Genomic DNA, 20,955 nt, shown 5'->3' with positions numbered 1-20,955 from the left:
ATTAAGCTGTAGACATGAGTCAGGCCAAAAGTTAAAAGATCCACAAGAGGACAGAGGGCCTTTCTTTGCACTGTTTAGGCCAAAGTACAATCACACAGGCACACAGGCTAAACTAATAGTGCTTTCATATTAATTTCCTGAGTGGAATTATATGTAAATCATTACACTTTTATTGCCTGAAAATGACACTTTGGTCCAGATGGAAATGTCTTAACAGACACTAAATGCTGGAATGCCACCTCTCTGGATGAAAGGTACTAATTGCGATGGCCATTAACTTGTTTGGTAGTTCCATCCGACGCCAATACTTAGTGCCAATAGATAATGTTAAACATGCTAACACCCTAACTAAACATGGTGAAGGTGTTAAATATTATACCTGCTAATCATTGACATGTTATAACATTTAACTCAGCATTACAGCATTAAGGCTTGTTGACTGATTTTGTCAAATAACAGCAATATTGTAATAACCAAACAGAACACTGTGAGTTTGAAAGAGTTAGAAGAAAGTTCCCACTTCAGTAAACTTTCAGCGTGAAATACGTAATTTGACGTCCTGTAGCTGTACTTTTGAGGATGAGAAAGATATCCTACTAAAAATATCTACTAAAACCAGAGGGGACTGCAGACAGGTGATTTTTATGATTATATCCAGTGCCAAGATCTTCATTATTTGTGTTGATATTGTGCTTAAACGGTGCACATTCACTTATAATTAGGCAATTTGCTACTCTGAAAACACCAGGCCATGTTGTGACATGTTAAAAATAAGGCTATGTATTAGATTAGACAGTTCATTTAGAGCTGAGGCTCCATTAACAGGTTAATTTGCACATGTGTCAAATAGTATCCAGTGTCCGGTTACGGTCACTGGAGTTGGGAGCGCTGTTTATATGAGAGATGCGTTATCCGAATCAGATGTCATTTTTAGAGTCATTTCATGTTTAGCGGTGCTCTCTGTTCCTTCTCAGGGAAGCATTTTACCTCCTATACCCCAAGACGGCCACAGCTCATCACCTTTGGAAACATTCCTCTGTTAGATGCTTGTGTTGTGGGTACCACACACATGTGCTCAAACACAGGGCGAAGGGTGACTCATCGGGCTCCGTGACCACAGTTCATGTGTTCTTTGCACTGCTTGACTCGCAAAAAGGGCATTTTTAGGTGTAATAAGGGGTTGAGGCAACACAACCCTACCATTGTGTCCGTCTCTCTGAACTTCTCCACGCGACTGTTATGATGAAACGGCGAGGTCAAGTGAGCCTCGGGCTGACATTTACGGTTAGGGCTGATTCAACCATGCCTGCTTTTTCCATGCATGTTAAAACAAAGATCAGACATGTTGGTGGCAAAAGATGATACTGCTCCGTCCTAAAGTTTCCTTAACTGATTATACCTTTCCTTCAGAGCAATGGAATAACGTCACCTGGTGCTGATGTTCTTCAGTGCAACTAACAAGAGCAGTCGTACTCTTTGAGGCTACGCAGAAGAGATCTTTTTGATTGTTTTAATGATCGGATGAATAAATATATCTGGTCATAGGTCTCAAACGTCTGTGCACATTTATGTTGTACATTTTAGGACGAAATTGTGTCCTCTTACAGCACTTTACTTTAAAGGCACCAACATTTACTCTTCCCTTTTGATGAAGTTATACAAAGTTCTACTTAAAAAAAAAGCCTAAATAAAAAAATACAATTTTGACTATAGAAAATAATGAAATAACACAAGAAGACACAAGAATTTTCCATTAAGAAAGGGGTTGTTTCTTTAAACCTGTCATTTCTCAGATTAGGGGTATAAGAAAAGCATATCGTCCTTACATCTTTCTTAAGTTTACTGTACAAATATAAATTCTAAATAATAATAATATAATACATGATTAGGTCTAAATATAAATTGACTTCACAAATAAGCAATGAAAAATCTAAATAGCCATAAATTGATCTATGGGTTGGAATTGAAATCTGTGTTTTTAATTCATAATCAGTTTCCATTTCATGGTTAAAACAAATAAACAGACAAACAACAACAACTTGCAAAGTAATCTATTTTGCAGGAAAACCATGAAATGCTTTGTGACACAGCTCATTAAATAGCTGTGAGAGTCTGGTCAATTAACAGGGGAATGGCTCCACCTGTTGGTAGACTACAATACTACAATACAACACCTGCTGGAAAATGGACTGTTTTATCAGTACGTTCCTAGAGCTGTCTTTAATAAATGGGAAGAAAGAAAGAAAGAAAGAAAGAAAGAAAGAAAGAAAGAAAGAAAGAAAGAAAGAAAGAAAGAAAATGAACATTCAGGATTTTACATTATGAAAGTGTTTCAATGCGGATGTTTGCATAACTTAAGGGTAAACTACTTTTACTTTTGCTTCTTCTTATGTTATTATTCATATTATTCATATTATTATTATTATTATTATTATTATTATTAGTATTAGTAGTAGTATTAGTAGTAGTAGTAATCATTGTAGAAATAGTAATTACACGAACAATAAGAACTGTCCCTTTGTACAGTATTTTGATATTTTTCAGTTTAATGGCTACGAGTATCTTCTCGCCTACCGGCAGAAAAAAGCTCGACTTAATAATAAAAAAATAAAATAAATAAAAAATAAAAAAAAAGGGAAAAGAAAGCCAAACCAAACCAAACCAAACCAAACCAAACAAACGACAAAAAAAATAAAAAAAAAAAAAACAACAACAATAATATTAATAATAAAAAAAAACTCAAGAGCAAATACTTAAATATCTATCAATATTTCACTTCACGGTGTGAGTCACTCAGGAAGTGAAGTGACTCACGCCGCGTTCACGTGATTCATATGAATGAGCGCAGGTTTAAGACTGATTTCGCCGTCGCCACCGCCCACAGAGTGACAGAGATCATTGACCTGACTACTTTCACCCGTGAACAGAGACACAACAATACCACTGGATCATGGAGAGCAGCGAACAGAGGCCACAAGCCTCCTCGTGGAGAGATCATTTTGTAGTAAAGCGGATCCGCATGTTGGTCCCCGTTGGCTTCAAAAGCGAAATTAAAGAGCTGTCAAAACTTTCTGGACCAGTGGTAAGTCCAATGGACTGTCAGCGTCCAACCAATACTCATCAATCAGTTATATAATAAGGAATATCACCATTTAGTTACTGGTGTTATTACTTTGGATTGGTATCAATTAACTAATTAGTTAATGGGACCCGGAGCAAGAATGAGAGCTAGACCCACTGCTGTGTTTAATTAATTAATGTTTAACGAATACCTTCAAAAAAAGGACAAATAAAAAATAGAATATTTGATACCAGTACAAGTTCAACAACTTCTTTAAATTTTGAACATTGGTCTTCTACTGTCATTGAAAACTTGGGCCCCCCTAATGGGATCCTGAGACCCCCAATCATGTCCCTTCTTTGCCTTTGAAAAGCTACACACTGATTTGTTACCCCAGTTACATATCATTGCTTCCTGCCTTTTGTCTCACCAGATAATGGCCCAGCTCATGGTTTTCTCTGTGGGTCTGGTCAGTACTATTTTCTGTGGACATTTAGGGAAGACTGAACTGGCCGGAGTGTCTTTAGCCATAGCAGTGAGTACAATAACATCCCCACATGGACATATTCAACACCCACAGAACTGTAAAACATAAAAATAAATTCTAATCTGTCTGTGTTTTTTTCTTTTTTCTTTTGTTTTATTCTCAGGTTGTTAATGTAACAGGTATATCTATTGGCTCAGGTTTGGCTTCAGCCTGTGATACTCTTATTTCTCAGGTATGACTCCCACACAGAATTCATCATCACGTGTAATTCATACAGCCATATAGAATTTGTAAAGGATAACAAGTTTCCACACATTTTTTAGACTTTTGGGAGCCGTAACCTCCTCAAAGTTGGTGTCATTATGCAGCGGGCCATCCTTATTTTGCTGCTGGCATGTTTCCCCTGCTGGGCGATCCTCATCAACACAGAGCCCATCCTGTTGCTTGTCAGGCAAGAACCAGAAGTGGCCAGGTCAGCTTCCAGAAAGTCCACTTTCCTTCCCGTTGTTTTCTCATAATTCTCATTAATTCTGATTGGAAAATCTCTGTGTAGGCTTTCTCAACTATACGTGAAGATTTTTATGCCTGCGCTTCCCGTGAGTATCCGTAACTTATTGCTACTCTCATTAGACGAGACCTGTGTACTGGTTAACTTTACCTACGGGTAAATATTGAACACTTTCCTGACTGCCTTCCAAAAGTTTCCATCATTGTCATAACCACAGACAGTAAGAAGATGCTCCTCGTATACACGACACAACTATATGAAAAACATGTCACGTCTGTTATTAGAGAATTAGAATTTAACCAAAGAGATTAACTTGATCTCACAATCCACAACAAACAAGAGAATAAAGACCAGTTAAACTCATTTATTTACACAAAAAAAAAAGACGGGATCAACACCAAATGACTAGAAAATACAATGAGACGTGTCACTGGTTAGTAGTGTGGAGAGAGAGATGCTATTATTCTGATGATCTGTGTCTTGCCGTGCTGTACACAGCTAGAACATACACCAGTCTGCCACAACATTAAAACCACTGATAGGAGAAGTAAATGACACCGACCATCTTGCGACAATGTAACCATTCTGCTGGGAAATATTTGAACCTGGCATTCACGTGGATGTTACTTAGACATGTAGCACCCACCTAGACCAGACCAGCCACTCCCACCCCGTAGCAATGACAAGAGAATAGCACCAAGTGTTGACCTGGCCTCCAAATTCACTACATACCAAACTGATCAAGTATCTGTGGGATTCACTAGAACAAGCCTGATCCACAGAGACTCCTCCCATCAATCCACTGGACCCAAAAGCCCCCCACTAATAACAAACAAGTTGCCAGTGTATTGACTGAGGTATATATCTTGTATGAAGATGCTCATGTGTGGCATTTAAGTCAAGGCAGACCACCTGCCCAAGAAGTGACAGCGCCCTCTCCCCTGAGTAGAAATTAACCTTTCCAAAAAAAAAAAAAAAAAAAAAAATGTTTCCAACAATGACCTTCCTCTGTTGTGTTGTTACAGGCTACATTCATGTATTCATTAGAGACAAGATATCTGCAAAGTCAGGTAGGTTGATGACCTATCCCTGTTTCCCCTGATGAGTTGAAGTAATGCAGTATGATTACAAGACAGTTCTAGTTCTATTGAGCCTCCAGGCTTTTTGGTTAAAGTGCTAAATTACTGATATTGTCCAGATTCAGATAGTGAGAAGGTCAGAGCTCCCTCAGCTCTGCCATGTCACGGATGTAAAAATAAATCTGTAATGAAATGCTTAATGATACTTTCATATATACAGCTTATTTCATAAAAAAAAGATACAGTGTTTAATTAGTCTTCTTTATGCTAACAAAAAAAAAAAATAATAAAACATAAGCACATAACACCTGTGGGTTTTCATTTAGACTGTGTCTAAAAGTGCTGTGCTACTCATTTATTTTAGGGCATCATATGGCCACAGGTAATTACAGGCCTCGTGGTCAATCTTTTTAACGCCCTCATCAACTACATCGTTCTCTACGCAGTTAATCTGGGAGTAGCGTGAGTATGTTTTACTGGATTGCACACCTTCTTTATTGATGTCACTGCGATAACGTCATCGAACCAACATCACACGATAAAATGTGCTTCACAGAGGCTCCGCTATTGCCAACGCCATATCCCAGTTCGCCTTGGCGGGAATTCTCTTTGCTTATATCTGGTGGAAGGGTCTTCATAAGGCTACTTGGGGAGGTGAGCACGCAACATTTGCATTGGAAGATAGTGATCATTAATAAAAGCAGAGGTGCCAGTGTTTTCCCTCAGGATGGGTTATAAATTATGACTTATAATGAATGAGAAAATCAAGCTGTAGTTCAGGAGGCGACTGGAAATGTTCTATAGTATTAACCTCCTGAGACCCCACGTCCTCATATGGGGACGTTAAATTGTTATCACAGCTTATTCTGCTTCATTTAAACTTGTCGTCCTTGTTAGGGCTTAATTGTACTGTCTTTGTTAAAATAAACTGTATTATATTTTGTCACACATTGGGTGAAGTTATTATAATATAAATAATGTAATAATCCCAGCGTCCACATATGAGGACATCATTTTTTTTTAAACTGCGACTTCCTTTTCAAAGATGGTGCTTGGTTTTTATACATCTTAGGTTCTACTAATCCCTAATACCTGGAAGAAATTAAAAACGTAGGCCTACAGGAGGCTACATTTATGAGACCTTTAGTTACAGAAATCTCAGTCAGGATGAAGTCAAATACAGATGCTTAAGGAGGTTGGTATAGCAACAGAGTTGTAAAGAGTCCAAAGGTCAATGATAAAACCAATAGGCAATAGGTCATGACAGGTGGACAGGCAACAAGAACATGTTAGGACAGCAATAGTGTTACTGCAAACTCATTTAGACCCGTTGTTCTGTTTGACAGGCAGGCGACTGATAGACTGACAAAGTGATTTACTGATGTAATTATTTTTTGTGTGATGGTGTAACCATGTATTTTATTTCTAATATACTTTCAAAAATGCACCTCGCCCTCCACAGGCTGGTCTAAAGAATGCCTCCAGGACTGGGGCTCATACATCAGCCTGGCCATCCCCAGCATGGTCATGATGTGTGTTGAGTGGTGGACATACGAGATTGGTGGTTTTCTGGCAGGTACATAATGAACATCACAGGCCACATGTTTATTTTTGTTGCTTGAAGTCTAACAGCTGCCCGTCACCGACAGGACTCATAAGTGAGGTGGAACTTGGAGCTCAGTCGGTCGTGTTCCAACTGGCAAATATTGCTTACATGGTGAGCGCTGAATGCAAAGCGATCTCTCACCTGTTTATACACGGAGTGTAACAGCATGTTGATGTAGTATTTTTTTGTTTTCGTTGTTAGTTTCCCATGGGTTTCAGCATAGGGGGCAGCGTTAGAGTTGGAAATGCTTTGGGAGCCGGAGACACAGAGCAGGCCAAGCTGTCTGCTAAGCTGACGATGTTCTGTGCAGGTCAGTATTTATTTAACACATTTGCATTGTAATAGTGATTACAATTACATTTTGACTGAAGCAATTAGTGTAGGAGTAGTTTAAAGATTTCATAAGAGGCCTTGTGACCGTGTGAGCACGAGGTGAATATTCTCGCTTCCCCTTGTTGTTTGCTTGCGACGTGCACTGGAACACAAAGTGGTCGCTCCGTATGCGTCATGCTGTTGTGGGAAATACCAATATGTGTAAATGTGTCACTCTCTATCACAGGGTCAGTGTCTGTATGTTTGGCAGTTCTCATTGGAAGTCTGAAGGATCACATCTCGTATATATTTACGTATGACGAGTGAGTATCATGTGCTTAACATGTGTTAAGCACGTGTGTGTAACATGTGCTTTTGCAACCACATCTCTTGTTAGCAGCACATACAGAGTGCAGGAACAATAACTAAATGAACTTTCAACCATTATGTTACTCATTACCTAAACGCGCCTTATGCCCGATGACAGCTGTGATAGGCTGCACCCCCCCCACAGCCCTATAGAGATCAAGCTGTCACACACAAATATGTTAACTTTTCTTACGAATTCTCATACATATTAACTTATGGTAGATGAGTGAGTCTGTTTCACTGGGTTACATCATGTAGTGTTCCTTAAAGTAATAGCAATTGACTCGTCCGCTTCTGTCAGTGGTAGTGGAATTGACGTTCCATGCATAATTTTTTGTTTTTACATCTTTGCTAGTCTTTACTTTAATACAATATGTCGTCTCCTCTTTCAGACAAATCAGGGAAAGAGTCACTGATGTTATAACTTTCTACGCTCCGTTCATCCTCATAGATGCAACATCCGTAAGCATCTCTTCCACTGTGTCCAAACAACATTTCGTGACGTGATCATATATAATTACGTTTTCAAAACATACCATGCTGCAGTTTTTGGCTAACCACGTCCGTGTTCTTATTCCCGTGACAAGGCTGCTTCGAGTGGCATCATAAGAGGAGCAGGTAAACAGAGAGTCGGAGCTCTCTGCAACATTGTGGGATATTATGGTATTGGGTTTCCTATTGGAGTGCCACTGATGTTTGCAGCCAAATTAGGAATCAAGGGTAAGAATTACAGCAGAGGTTTTAGCTTTTAGTTGTTTTTGCCACATCCTTACCTAACTGGTGTTTAAAGTGTTGTCCAAAACAATTTTTTTTGTTTGTTTGTTTTTTACTTTGAATTCCATCACGTCATCAGCATCTGCTCCCTGCCCTCAAAACCAAACTTTTTTATTTTCCTCAGGTTTGTGGACAGGCTTGTTTACCTGCGTGTCACTGCAGTGCACCTTCCTGATTTTCTATCTCTTGAGAATGAACTGGAAGAAAGTTACAGAAGAGGTTGGTGTTTGGCCGTAAAGCTCCCAGTTCAAATGGCCTAAAGCTGCTGCTTTACGAATAAATAGATTCACAGATTTGTTTTTTTTTTGCTTCCAGGCTCAGATCAGAGCGGGAGTCTGTGGGAGCTCTGCAGGCACAGGTAAGAGAGATTGCACAGCAAGGCATTTTATGGTGCAAGAGAAGAAAAACATTTTTTAGTTTATAGTGATTTCTTCCTCAGCACCTTGAACCCACGCTAACGCAATCGAGAGAGACATTGATTGAAAGTTTGAATGTAAGGGATGGAAGTCTGTGAACATTAATGACGCTCAAAATTTGTATTGGAAAATGCTCGTGTTTGCATTTCAAGTAAGTTAAATCATTCTTGACAAAGACTACACAGCTTCTCATTTTGCCAAATTTCTACAGTGGAAGCGCAGAGTTAAAAGCTAACGTGACACATTTCATTTTGGGGATCAAAAGTCAAGGTCAAACACATTTTTACTTCATAAATAATTATTATGACAAATGTCTAATAGCATATGATAATTCCTCATTTTTATAATTTTGTTGCACTGCCAGAAACACCACAACCGAGAGACAGACAAGCCATAAAATGAAAAGAATTTCCTATTAGGAACAATATAATAATAAGATTATTAAGAACCACTGTGACATCGCTAAAACCAACCATCACCATTCTAGTGTGCAGAATTCACTGTTTGTACAATTATCAGATGTCATTTAATATTCCCACATCTTTCATTCCAAATATTCAGACTTTCATTTATTATTCTGCTTGCCGTCCTTGATTCCCTAATAATAATCAGCCTTCCTGACAAACATCCCCAGATTTGTTGTGCAATTACCATTTTTTCCTAAATTACTTTCCAACAATGTTTACTACAGTGAGGTTTTTCAGGATGTAAAGTAGAAAGCCTCTTACTGACTCAGTAGAGGTAATGCAGCTCTAGCTCAGCAAACCCTCATCTCTACCCTAACGTCGCTCGCATGGTGCATTCACTGACATCAAGGACAAAAAAACATGCTCTACAACCGCGCCAACGATGTCAACTAATAGAACACAACAGAAGTGAACATAAAGACTGTCAGGTCGGGACACAGAAAAGAAATCAGACGCAGAGAGAGATACAGACTGAAAAACAAAAAATGGCTCTTGATGGAGAAAAACCAGCTAGGCAAAAGGCAAACAAAAATACTCGGTCAAAAAGCTCTCCAAAGAAAATCCACTCCAGTGAATCTCTTGAGATAAAGTACAAAGTTAAAAACAGGCAAGAATTCGAGGTGCAATGCTGAGACAAATCATGGGCGTGAAAGGCTTGAGTGATAACATGACAGACAGACAAAACACTCTGGCACAGGACAAGGGAAGACGCAGACAATATATACACACATGGGAAGTGGGGAACAAGTGGAAACAATTAGCAATCAGGGAAGACACACCTCTGACACAGGAGGGAAGGGCAAGTGACCTGAGACGAGAGGAGAATTTCTTTTCAAAATAAAACAGGAAGTCACAAGACAAAGACAGAAAAAAACATTTTGACAAACCACAAACCGCATTTTGACAAAGACATGAGCATTTGTAATATAATGTAATGTAGCCGGGTGTAAAAAAAAAGTGGCATTTCTCTGAAGCATTTTCCGTGTACAGCAGCTAAATGCCTAAGGTCTAATCCTTCTCCCCGTTACCACAGTACATTTGGTGAAATGATTAAGTGAGTGTTGTTGAGAGGATTAGGACCGTTGCGTTGCCAGCGTGGTAGTTGTACTTGCAGTAGTCACAGTCGCATCTTTAGTGAAGTATTTCCACACGCTTGATGAACCGCTGCTAGTTTGCTGCAACGACCCGATGTGCTCCTCCTCTGTCTTCTTCCATGTTGTTATTGTCACATGATCGGTGATGACTTAAAGCATCATGACGCAGCAGGGAAGTTGAGTAATCAAATAGTCGACTAGTCTGTCAACCCCCACTTTAGAGATTGATATACTTTTTATTTATAGGACCATTAATGCACAAAACGTATTTTCTTCACAAAAAACATCACATTGAACCTTTTCAAGTCCCCCAAATGTTTGTCATTTACATATTTATGTTCTTTTTCCCTCAACCAGATGATCCAGTTTGCCCAGAGGCCCAAACAGATGCCACTGACCTGGTCAAAGCTGAGGAGACATTTGTAATAGAACCAGTCAACAACCAGCTCTCTCACAGGTCCCTGGTTCTACGTAGGGGCCTCACTCTGGCTGTCATGTTATTCATCTTGGCGAGTGGAATCATTTTGAACCTAGTGATCACGAATTTGGTTACATGAACATAAGAAAAGTCTTAATCAGTGGTATAACTCTTTAGCCACCAGTGCTAAGTATGACGCAGGTGTTTGCACTGCAGGATCTCAAAGCAGGGCAGTCGAGAGGCACGAGTGCACATGAGTTGAAAGTGATTGCAGAAGTGAAAGAGTCTATGATTTGTGACCAAATGATCAAATGATTGTCCACGAGATTTTCCAGTCAATCCACGAGGGCTGAGTTCACAACCACATTCTGTCAAAGAGTGTCTAACAGGAGAGACATCTGACAACATCTGTGCTAAAATAATAAACAGAAAATGTGTGGTTATCACTCTGGCTCTTCATTGGAGAAAATTTGTCGGATATGTAGTATTGATCCAGTCCGTAGTAGAGTTGGCATTTGCCGAAAGGACCTCTGGGAGGGGCACAAGGAAGTGCACACTTGCACCGATAGCAAGGAGTGCAACTGCTGCAAACATAATGAGGCCTCGTCTGAGGATGAGCTGGGTGGTGGAGGGACGGTCTGCCTTCAGCCGCTGGACCGCATGTCCACTCTGTGTCTCGGTGTCCCCATCATGGCATTCAGTACTCACAGGCATGCAGCCATCCACTAACTAGGAGAACAATTTCATTTATTTAATGTTAAATTAAGTGGCAGCAATTTATAGGATATTCAGATTTGTTGTTGTTTAGCTGGGTACTCACTGTCTGGTCTGCAGTGTTGTTACCCGAAGCGTCTGAGACGGCAGCTGTGCTTAATAATGCCACCTCATTGTTTTTCTTAGCCCGTTCCACAGCCTGCAAACAAGCAGATAAGAAAACTCTTATTAGTCCCTGTCCTAACAAGTAGAGAATATCTCCATCAGGAAATTTCGCATCGGTAACTAATTATCTCAAATCCAAATTGAGTCCCTGCTTTAGTGTGATTGTTTTATTTCACTGATTATCCGGGCAGCATACCTCCTCTGTCATTCTCTCCCAGTTCAGATTGAAGATGACAATGATGTAGAAGGCGGACTGCAAAATCACGCAGACCAGCAGCCCGAGCCAAAAGCCTGCGGAGAAAGAGACAGATTAGTCAGTTAAGTGCTCAGCGGGCTTCACTTCAACTGCTTTTAGAAAATTACAAAAAAGGTCACTTTGAGCAGTTACCTAAAACTCTCAGCTTTGCAACAAACATTAAAGTGACTCCGAGTGAAAGCCCTATGCAGTAGTATCCGATGAGATTTGCCACAGCTGGTATCTTCTGTTTGCCGGTACCCAGGAAGATGCCTGTGCACACACCCTAAGATGCAGAGAGACAAAACTCTAATTCTTATGCACTCACCGGGAATGCGGCAACATCTGAAGAGATAAACATTTTATACACTTCATGTTAGACTTGCTCAACTTCATAAGAAGAAAGTCTCACCACAAGACCGTCAAAGAACTGAAGGAAACAGTATGGATTCATCAGGTGAGAAACCAGAGTGATGATTTTCCTAAAAAATAAAGTTTCATAATTAAGATTGCACGCATCCTTTCCATTATGCGTGTGTGTAGCAGCGATATTTAAAAAGCGAGGGTACGGCCGCACAGACTCACTCATCAGAGGTGAAGATGTAGCCGATCACTGTTTTAGTTGAGGCAAGTATAATACCTTCAACAACTGCAAAGCTAGCTGGAAAAGAGGAGCTATGAATAGTTTCAGACGGTACAGAATCCACGGAGGAGTTGGTTTTAACTGACCTGCAAGAGTGAGTGACACCTTGCTGGTTAGGATTGCCCTCACAGTGTCACCTGCACCGAGAGCGTTCCCCACCCGAGCGCATGCTGCAGCTTGGATGCCGAGAGGGAACTGTATGGATTCATCATTTTGGAAAAAAGTGTGGGATAGGATAGGATCGGGGAATAGTGAGAATGCAGTGACTTGCAGTTAATACACACAGTACCATGTAGGTTAAGAAAGCCACCATTATGACAACATGCTGCGCTGCCAGCTCGTCCTCACTCAGCATTCCTGATCACCACAAAGCAAAGAGGAAAGAGAAAAGGGTCAGGCCTCGGACGCTGGGTCAAACATGAGCTTAAAACATCTGATGATGTTTGGATTACCTGCAAAAAAGCCCCCGAGCTCATAAACCCACCACTCGAAGCATTTCATTAATGTACTGGGGATAGCCAGCTTCATGTATGAGCCCCACTCGTGCAGTGATTCTACAGACCAGCCTGCAGGGGGAGAGAGACACTTACGTATGTAGAGGGGAAAAACTTGAAATCATACCGTCACAACTCTGCTCGAGTGTTTCTCACCTCCCCACGTTGTTACGTGCAGCTTCTTCCACCAAATGTAAGCAAACAGGAAAACACAGATGTAAACCTGAGACAGAGTGTTGGCTGCTGCGGATCCGCTGGAACACAAAATCACGTTAATGTCAGTGTGTGTAAACGCTTTAGTCAGATTTAAGAAAAGTGTGAGTACACCCACCTGACACCCAGATCCAGCCAGTAAAGGAAGACGCAGTTCGTCACCACGTTGGCTATGTTTGCCACGGCGGCAGCGTACATTTGTGGCAGTATTATTTCCTGAGGACACAAACACAAGCTGATGAAATTACCAGAAATAAAACTATATCCGGTATCACCGAGACTAGGATCGAGAAATCATACCTGGTTCTGCAGGTAAGACACCTGAAGATTATGCAGGAACATTGCCTATAGAGAAAGGTGATTAAGCCTTAATAATTATAATTTATTGAAGCACCTCGTCACAAAAAAAATTATGAATTCAGTGCATAAATTTTGCATGAAGGCGATTAAAGATTAAAGTCATGACTCACCGGAACGGCAGGAAGGAAGGCTGTAATATACAGCTGTGCAATCCTGAAAAGAAGAAGAAGGAGCTGTGGTCAGCTTAATCTCCTTAAGTGCCACAGCCACTTTTAAGCATTTCCTATTTAACAAAGTAAAGTAATAAAAAAAAATATTTGAAAATTGATGTGAACTGAATTGAACCAAATATCATGAAGGACGTTTTTCCGCCTATTATCCTGAACTTCTCACATGTGTTACACCGTCCTGCTGCTCTTATCAACTATGCAGCTGAGTTCACATTTACTCTAATAAATCCCATTTACCTCCCCTCATCAGAACTACCAAGAAACTTGCTCGGGTTCGTAGAGGCTGAAGTCAGACGGATCAAACTTAAGTCTCAGGAGTTTGTGGTAATTGATTATTATTCTGTGCCTTCAGAGAATGAATGAATGTTTCTCTGGCTCTACCTAATTTGTATGTAACGAGTTAATCTCGCCTACTTTGTAAAAACCCAAAGGCTTGTGTCTGTCAGCTTTTTTTGTTCTTAAGCAGCTTGTTGCGCTGTGCAGCCTAGAAGCCTAGAAATCTAATGAGGCAGCTTAAAAGAAATATTTTTTAAATGCAGGTGGCGCAGTGTCCTGAAACAGTTTCTATTGATTTTAAATAATATATATAAAAAAAATCAATACCAGGATCGATATAACTGGTAGAGGTCAGGTCTCTGATCATGCATATTATGAATCTGCTCAGTGAATCTGTGGGGACCAGAACTCTTCTAATGCTGAGATGGTCTTTGTGACTCCTTAGAGGATGATCTCTGATTTCCATTCAATCTTGCCCACATTTCTGGTGGTAATGGTAGCAGCGGTATTACTTTATATTTTGTGCAGCCGCTTACCTGGACACTTCTGGATCCTGACCAAGACATAGCAGGATGGCCTGGGCGTTAATGAGGAGACCCCAGCAGGGGAGACAGAACAACAGCAGGATGATGATGCCTCGCTGAAGGATCACTCCCACCCGCAGCAGGTTCTTACCACCGAACGTCTGTCAACATGATTAACATTTTAGAGAACAGGGTGATGACAAAAACACATTACCTTATAGCATATCAATAAGGTTTTCCAGACCTGAGACACCAAAGTGTCACACGCCAGTCCCAAACCATATCCTGTTGCTGCAGTGGTGACATTGATGGTCTGAAATTAAAGTAATATGTAAAAAAAAAAAAAGCAACACTGAATCATCAGGAGTTCTTCCCAGGTTATTTTGAGAAAATGATTCAGGTGATTTAGGCAATGTATCATTTTCCCTCTGACCAGCTGCCTTGAAATTATATCCCCACTTGTGATTTTCCTCATATTAGCACAGACCACCACTTACAGCAGAAGCCAATCCATAGCCAGCCATCACTTCATTCCCCAGACGCCCGCAGAACATGGTGACCACGAACGGAAGCAGGTAATTGAGGATTCGAGAGAGCAGCTGCAACGGCAAACATTAAAAGTAAACACAAGATCGTTGCAGGACTCCTTGGTGTTGTGATATTTCATTAAGCACGAGTCGTTTTAACAAATGAGCGACCGCCGTGTCAGTGCTGCGGCAGGTTGGAGAAACTGCTCGGCTGCCAAACACTGTTTTAGACCTATTGATTTCTGCTTCTACTTCTCACACATGAAAGTCTGTTTTCCTGACACCTTAACCTTTTCCTTGGCAGGGAAAGCCTGTAATCAATCTTCTCTTGTATACGTCTGCTTCCCAACAAGTGTAACCTCGCTGCACGCTCGCCCCAGACAGAAAAGGACGCGTGAACAGCGTCGACGCTTACCAAAGGCCCCGTCATCCTCAGGATGTGGTACAGTTCCTCCCTGTGGGCCACGGGAACATTGCGATGCACCAGCCTGCAGCAAAAGAGCTTGTCGCTGGACACGTCCATGTCTGAGAGTCTGGTGCAGGTCCTTCCACCACAATGTCCTTCTTTGGACTCACGTACTCATCTTAGCCGAGCTCCAGGATGCCACAAAGGATGGAAATCTCGCTGCCCCGGGGCTCCGCCAAGTCCAGCTGAAACAACACAGATAGAGAGAGAACAAGAAAAAAAACTGCAATCACAACAAAGACTGAGACGGACGACTTGAAAGCAAGAATGTCTTGATGTTAGTGATTAAACACATTTAAAGTAGAATTAAGGGAATCCACCAAAAGTAACATTGTCAGGTTTGTGATGCTGCGAAGATAGAATACTTACAGAGCGCCAGCGTAAAATATGGACTTTGTTGAAGATTCTGTGATTATTTAACCTCTCGCAGCCTCTCACATCCTTTTCAATAAACATCCTCGGCTGTTATGACACAGTTTATTTCTGAGTTTGGAGACTGATGATAACAGAAAGTGTACTTCAATAAGTTATATTTAGGAAATCCAAAGATTTTTGTCAAATATCTTCTGGTAAAAGGCGATAATAAGTGAACAATAGAAAATCTACTCTGGCCCCATTATCACTAATGTCAGTACATTTTCAACCAGTAAAGAGCCACATTTATTAAATGAAGAAAGAGGAAACAGAAGAAAGAGCCAGGGGAGACATTCCTCACTCCAGTTGAACATTTATTACGTTTTATTCCATGTTCACATTAAAGAAATGTAGACAACCAAAAAAAAAAAGAAAAGCAAAAAGAAAAGTCCAACTGCCTCTGATCAAATCTTGAATTCATTTCATTTGGCGTCAGTTGAATCAAATATTCATGCCACATCATTCAATTATTAAAACCTGATCTTATTTAACAGAATATTTCCAATCTTTCACCGTTCTGTCCCGAGGCACTCAAAGATAGCGAAATTCAATGTTTCCATGACATCAACTGCAAAAAATGAAAGACAAAGAAAAAGACAAAGATTTTCTGATTACCGCTCTCAAGGTTATGCTGACTCTTCTATTGAGTCCAGCACAGTGGAGAAAATTTGATCAGGAAGATATGTAGTATTGATCCAGTCCGCAGTAGAGTTGGCCTCTGCAGACTGAACCTCTGGGAGGGGCACGAGGAAGTGCACACTCGCTCCGACTGCAAGGAGCGCAACCGCTGCAAATATAGTGAGGCCTCGTCTGAGGACGAGCTGGGTGGTGGAGAGACGGCTCGCCTTCAGCTGCTGGACCACGTGTCCACCCGGTGTCTCGGTGTTGTCACTGCTCACAGACATGTAGCCATCCACTGACTTGAAGGAAAAAGAACCATATTTGCAAATATTTTATTCATCAGAGCAGGCAGAGGCAGCCAGCTAGTGTTGCACAGAAAATGAACATAGCAAAATTCATGAAGAGTAACGGGCCACTTACGTTTCCATTGTTTGCTGTAAAGCCACCACTGTTGTTAGGGACAGCGTCTGTCGTGTCGTATCTGCCCAACCGTGCCAGGTGACTCTTTTTCTGAGCTCGCTTCACAGCCTGAAAGCGAGCACACGGAAAAAACTTCCAGCCCTTCTGCACACGATTACACACACGGCTACGCGCCACATTTGTTTCACCCAAAATTGAGACAGGTTACATCAATATATGAGCAGCTGAGGCCCTGCACGAGACTGATTGCTAGATTAGCCAGGAGCATACCTCCTCTGTCATTCTCTTCCAGTTCAGCTTGAAGATGACAATGATGTAGAAGGTGGATTGCAAGACGACGCAAATGAGCAGCCCGAGCCAAAAGCCTGCAGAGAAAGAGACAGATTAGTCTATTAAAGCCACAGCCAGCCCCACGTGTGACAACCTGCTCTTCCCTCGCCACAAGTCATTTGTCTCGAATGGCTCTGAAAATGCCAAAATATGGCAACTTCTAATACTTACCTAAGACTCCCAGCTTTGCAACAAACATTAAAGTGACGCTCAGCGAAAGCCCTATGCAGTAGTATCCAATTAAATTAGCCACAGCTGGTATCTTCTGTTTGCCAGTACCCAAGAAGATGCCTGTGCAAACACACTGAAAGGCAGAAAACTAATTTAATATTGACACGTTTCTCTTGCTTCTGGCGTCATACTGCTAATATATTTGTCCCCGATATAGTAAAGGCGCGCAGACTCACCACAAGACCGTCGAACAGTTGCAGGAAACAGTAGGCATCCATCAGGCGTGAGACCAGACCTATGATTTTCCTAAAATGATAATCAAGATCATGTCTTTGCAGGCAGCAGTTCTACACTCAACAGCTCCAGCGTGAAGTTCAATCAAACGCGAGAACGGACTCACTCATCGGAGGTGAAGATGAAGCCAATCACTGTTTTAGTCGAGCCGAGCACGACGCCTTCAACGAGGGCAAAGCTGGCTGGAAAAGAGGAAGATGCGAAATCTATCAATTATTAATAAAGGATGCAACAAGAAAACATGTTTATAACTGACCTGCAAGAGCTAATGACATCTTGCAGGTGAGGATTGCCCTGGCGGTGTCTCCCGCACCGAGAGCGTTGCCCACCCGTGCACATGCTGCAGCTTGAATGCCGAGAGGGAACTAAGGATTCATAATGGTAATGGGAAAAGTAAAACAAACCCTGACAATGGAAAACCAGCTCCCGTCGCTCCTGGTGCTAAAGATACGTTTCAATCATCTACATGTTTGTGCAGTAACTTGCAGTTAATGATACGTACCATGTAGGTTATGAAAGCCACCATTATCACAGCATGTTGTGCTGCCAGATCATCCTCACTCAGCATTCCTGATCATCACAGGCAAAATTCAAATGCAGTTGTCATAACAAAAGGCTTAAATAGTGTAGTTTTAAACCCATGAATTAAGGCAGGGGTGTCAAACATAGGACCTTCCGTCCAAAACTGGCCCACCAGAAGGTCCAATCTGGCAAACAGGAAGTTTTCAATAATATTGTCATCTGATCCTAATTTCTCCACTAGAGGTTATGCTATTTTAAGAGACATGGAGACTGAGACCTAGAACTGAGCAGCAGATGAAAGCACTGCACTTTGAATTGTCGTTACGTAAAGTGTGCTATTATGCTTGAGATCATATTGGTCTGTATGTGGCCCCTGAACTAAAATGAGTTTGACACCCCTGCACTAAGGTAATGGGCTAAAATAAACATTATATTAGGCAGATTACCTGCAAAGAATCCCCCAAACTCATAAACCCACCACTCAAAACAAGTCATTAATGTACTGGGGATGGCCAGCTTCATGTAGGAGCCCCACTCCTGAAATGATTCTGCGGACCAGCCTGCAGGGGGAGAAGGACACTCATTTATGTAGTCAGGATGAAGCCATGTTTGCGAGCACTGGGGAGACCATGAATAGTAATCCCTCACCTCCCCATGTTGTTACGTGGAGCTTCTTCCACCAAATGTAAGCAAACAGCAGAGCGCAGATGTAAACCTGTGACAGAGTGTTGGCTGCTGCAGATCCGCTGTGAGACATTCGAGGCGATACCGGTGTGTGCAGTCATTTGATTTCAGAGTTTATTTAGTGTTATAATGAGATGCGTGAGTACACATACCTAACACCCAGATCAAGCCAGTAAAGGAAGATGTAGTTTGTCACCACGTTGGCTATGTTTGCCACGGCGGCAGTGTACATCTGAGGCAGTATTATTCCCTGTGAATTCAAACACAAGCTGATACTGTGTCTTATTACGATAATTAAGACAACATATTTTGATTACGTGTACAGGACGTCAGCCCACCTGGTTCTGCAGATAAGAAACCTGAAGCTGATGTAGAAACATTGCCTAAGAGACAGTTGACATTAAGCTTCGAGGCAAAGTCGTTCATACGCGTCAATAAAATTGATTGCATTCGTACATAAAGGTGAAAGAAAAGACAGGACTCACTGGCACTGCAGGAAGGAAGGATGTGATATACAACTGGGCGATCCTGAAATCAAGAGGATCCAAGGAAGGGTAAGGACATGACTCTGAGGTAATATACACTGTTCAGTGGCACCAGGTCAGGCTCATTTACTCTTTATTGGCAAGAAATGTCAAAGGGGTTTCAACAGAACAGAGAGATTTGGAGCCACTGAGAGTTTTGTGCAAGTTTTGCGCCGCCAGTTACCTGGCCACCTCGGGGTCCTGCCCCAGACACAACAGGATGGCCTCGGCATTAATGAGCAGACCCCAGCAGGGCAGACAGAACAGTAGCAGGATGATGATGCCCCGCTGAAGGATCACTCCCACCCGCAACAGGTTCTTACCACCAAATGTCTGCAAACAGTGCGCAGATGGTGTTAATCATTTTACGAGAGGGTGTAATGAGTAGTTGAGAGTTTGACTGCAAGTCCAAACCTGAGACACCAAAGTGTCACACGCCAGTCCCAGACCACATCCCGTCGCCGCGGTGGTAACATTAATGGTCTAAAATGAAACATTCTTGAATGAATCAGACGTACACTTCAGTGCTCTTATGTAACCAATACGACTGTGACTCATGAGAGGAAACGTGTTATAGATTATTATAGAAGTTATCTGTAACAACAATGTTGGCAGACTAGTTGAAACATTTATTTCCCTTCTGCCCGCTCTCATTTCCCCCATGCTGGCCTCCACATGCATACAGTATACAGATGACCACTTACAGCTGAAGCTAATCCATACCCCGCCATAACATCATTTCCCAGACGTCCACAGAACATTGTGACCACAAATGGGAGCAGGTAATTGAGGATTCGAGAGAGCAGCTAGAAAGACAAACATTATGGAGGTGAAACAGCTATCATCTCAGGAAATGCAGTGTATAACAGTAAATATGATTGCAACTAATTCGCATGACTGTCTCTGCAAATGAGTTGCCGCGCTGTGTTATCGTCCTGGCGTGCTCCAGACACTGATCAGCCACAGTTTGAGACCTGCCCAAGCACTGCTTGGTGGTGACTGATTGCCGTCTCTAAGATTCAGACGTAAAGTCCATTTTTCCTGACATTCTAAAAAACCTCATCTATCTTGCATGAATTAAGATGTCACACAAGGTGACCTTGATTCACACAGGATTTGAGACCAAACAGAGGTATTTAAACAGCGGTAATACTCACCAGGGGCCCCGTCATCCTCAGTATGTGGTACATTTCTTCTCTGTGGGCCAGGGGAACCTTGTTGCGCACCCATCTGCAGAAGAAAAGCTTGTCACTGGACCCCTCCATGTCTGCAGGACTAGATGCCACTGCACGCTTTGCACACTTGAAGCGGCAGGACAGGATGTGCAGTCTCTCTAGGGCAAGAATTCAACAGTATTGTGCAAAGTATTTCAGCAACTTAAAAAGTTACTAATTAATTTGATCGAGGTTAGTCTTGCATATTGCATTTCAGCTTTGACACTGGAGGCAAAAGCCGAAAATCTCAATTATGCAAAACAAGCTGCAGAGTTCTTCATATGAATCACTGCTTAATGCAACATGTTCTGGATACTAGAGGTCCACATAAAAGCCATTTCATTTTTAATTCAATTACAATAGGGCATACATCTCCTTGCATT

The 20,955-nt window shown here is 41.6% G+C and overlaps 3 protein-coding genes across 3 annotated transcripts; 1 reads left to right on the top strand and 2 right to left on the bottom strand.

Annotated features, from left to right (window-relative positions):
• The first annotated feature begins 2,895 nt into the window (after window positions 1-2,895).
• slc47a3 (solute carrier family 47 member 3) lies at window positions 2,896-11,037 on the top strand. The gene is made up of 17 exons (XM_047594349.1): window positions 2,896-3,082; window positions 3,495-3,596; window positions 3,712-3,780; window positions 3,872-4,020; window positions 4,102-4,144; window positions 5,082-5,126; window positions 5,500-5,597; window positions 5,692-5,789; window positions 6,598-6,711; window positions 6,785-6,852; window positions 6,943-7,051; window positions 7,301-7,376; window positions 7,815-7,884; window positions 8,010-8,142; window positions 8,321-8,415; window positions 8,512-8,554; window positions 10,531-11,037. The coding sequence occupies exons 1-17, from the start codon at window positions 2,951-2,953 to the stop codon at window positions 10,728-10,730; spliced, it is 1,644 nt and encodes a 547-aa protein (XP_047450305.1). The 5' UTR covers window positions 2,896-2,950; the 3' UTR covers window positions 10,731-11,037.
• Window positions 11,038-11,039: 2 nt separating this feature from the next.
• Window positions 11,040-15,524, bottom strand: LOC125013563 (multidrug and toxin extrusion protein 1-like). The gene is made up of 17 exons (XM_047594348.1): window positions 15,328-15,524; window positions 14,883-14,984; window positions 14,630-14,698; window positions 14,398-14,546; window positions 13,526-13,568; window positions 13,356-13,400; window positions 13,174-13,271; window positions 12,999-13,096; window positions 12,801-12,914; window positions 12,638-12,705; window positions 12,435-12,543; window positions 12,291-12,366; window positions 12,118-12,187; window positions 11,859-11,991; window positions 11,667-11,761; window positions 11,412-11,504; window positions 11,040-11,320 (listed from the first exon to the last, which is right to left on the bottom strand). Exons 1-17 carry the CDS (start codon window positions 15,433-15,435, stop codon window positions 11,048-11,050), a joined length of 1,743 nt encoding a protein of 580 aa, XP_047450304.1. The 5' UTR covers window positions 15,436-15,524; the 3' UTR covers window positions 11,040-11,047.
• Window positions 15,525-16,088: 564 nt separating this feature from the next.
• Window positions 16,089-20,697, bottom strand: LOC125013561 (multidrug and toxin extrusion protein 1-like). The gene is made up of 17 exons (XM_047594345.1): window positions 20,516-20,697; window positions 20,063-20,164; window positions 19,773-19,841; window positions 19,543-19,691; window positions 19,320-19,362; window positions 19,173-19,217; window positions 18,987-19,084; window positions 18,799-18,896; window positions 18,597-18,710; window positions 18,131-18,198; window positions 17,885-17,993; window positions 17,735-17,810; window positions 17,571-17,640; window positions 17,335-17,467; window positions 17,104-17,198; window positions 16,834-16,941; window positions 16,089-16,712 (listed from the first exon to the last, which is right to left on the bottom strand). Exons 1-17 carry the CDS (start codon window positions 20,621-20,623, stop codon window positions 16,419-16,421), a joined length of 1,779 nt encoding a protein of 592 aa, XP_047450301.1. The 5' UTR covers window positions 20,624-20,697; the 3' UTR covers window positions 16,089-16,418.
• Window positions 20,698-20,955: the final 258 nt, after the last annotated feature.

This window comes from Mugil cephalus, chromosome 9 (assembly GCF_022458985.1).
Source record: "Mugil cephalus isolate CIBA_MC_2020 chromosome 9, CIBA_Mcephalus_1.1, whole genome shotgun sequence".
Taxonomy (NCBI): Eukaryota; Metazoa; Chordata; class Actinopteri; order Mugiliformes; family Mugilidae; genus Mugil; species Mugil cephalus.
This window is presented reverse-complemented; position numbering and strand designations above follow the sequence as displayed.

Bases quoted from the DNA above. Each gene is read 5' to 3' on its own strand.
- LOC125013561 (XM_047594345.1), bottom strand. From the start codon at position 20,623: ATGGAGGGGTCCAGTGACAAGCTTTTCTTCTGCAGATGGGTGCGCAAC. The intron at 18,897-18,986 runs GTATGTGTACTC...AATGTCTCACAG, and splicing joins TGGCTTGATCTGGGTGTTAG to CGGATCTGCAGCAGCCAACA. The intron at 17,468-17,570 runs GTGAGTCTGCGC...TCTGCCTTTCAG, and splicing joins AACTGTTCGACGGTCTTGTG to TGTGTTTGCACAGGCATCTT.
- slc47a3 (XM_047594349.1), top strand. From the start codon at position 2,951: ATGGAGAGCAGCGAACAGAGGCCACAAGCCTCCTCGTGGAGAGATCAT. The intron at 3,781-3,871 runs GTATGACTCCCA...CACATTTTTTAG, and splicing joins GTGATACTCTTATTTCTCAG to ACTTTTGGGAGCCGTAACCT. The intron at 5,598-5,691 runs GTGAGTATGTTT...TGTGCTTCACAG, and splicing joins GCAGTTAATCTGGGAGTAGC to AGGCTCCGCTATTGCCAACG.
- LOC125013563 (XM_047594348.1), bottom strand. From the start codon at position 15,435: ATGGACGTGTCCAGCGACAAGCTCTTTTGCTGCAGGCTGGTGCATCGC. The intron at 13,272-13,355 runs GTATGATTTCTC...TTGTGTCCTCAG, and splicing joins TGTCTTACCTGCAGAACCAG to GAAATAATACTGCCACAAAT. The intron at 12,367-12,434 runs GTCAGTTAAAAC...CCTCTTTTCCAG, and splicing joins GGTGTCACTCACTCTTGCAG to CTAGCTTTGCAGTTGTTGAA.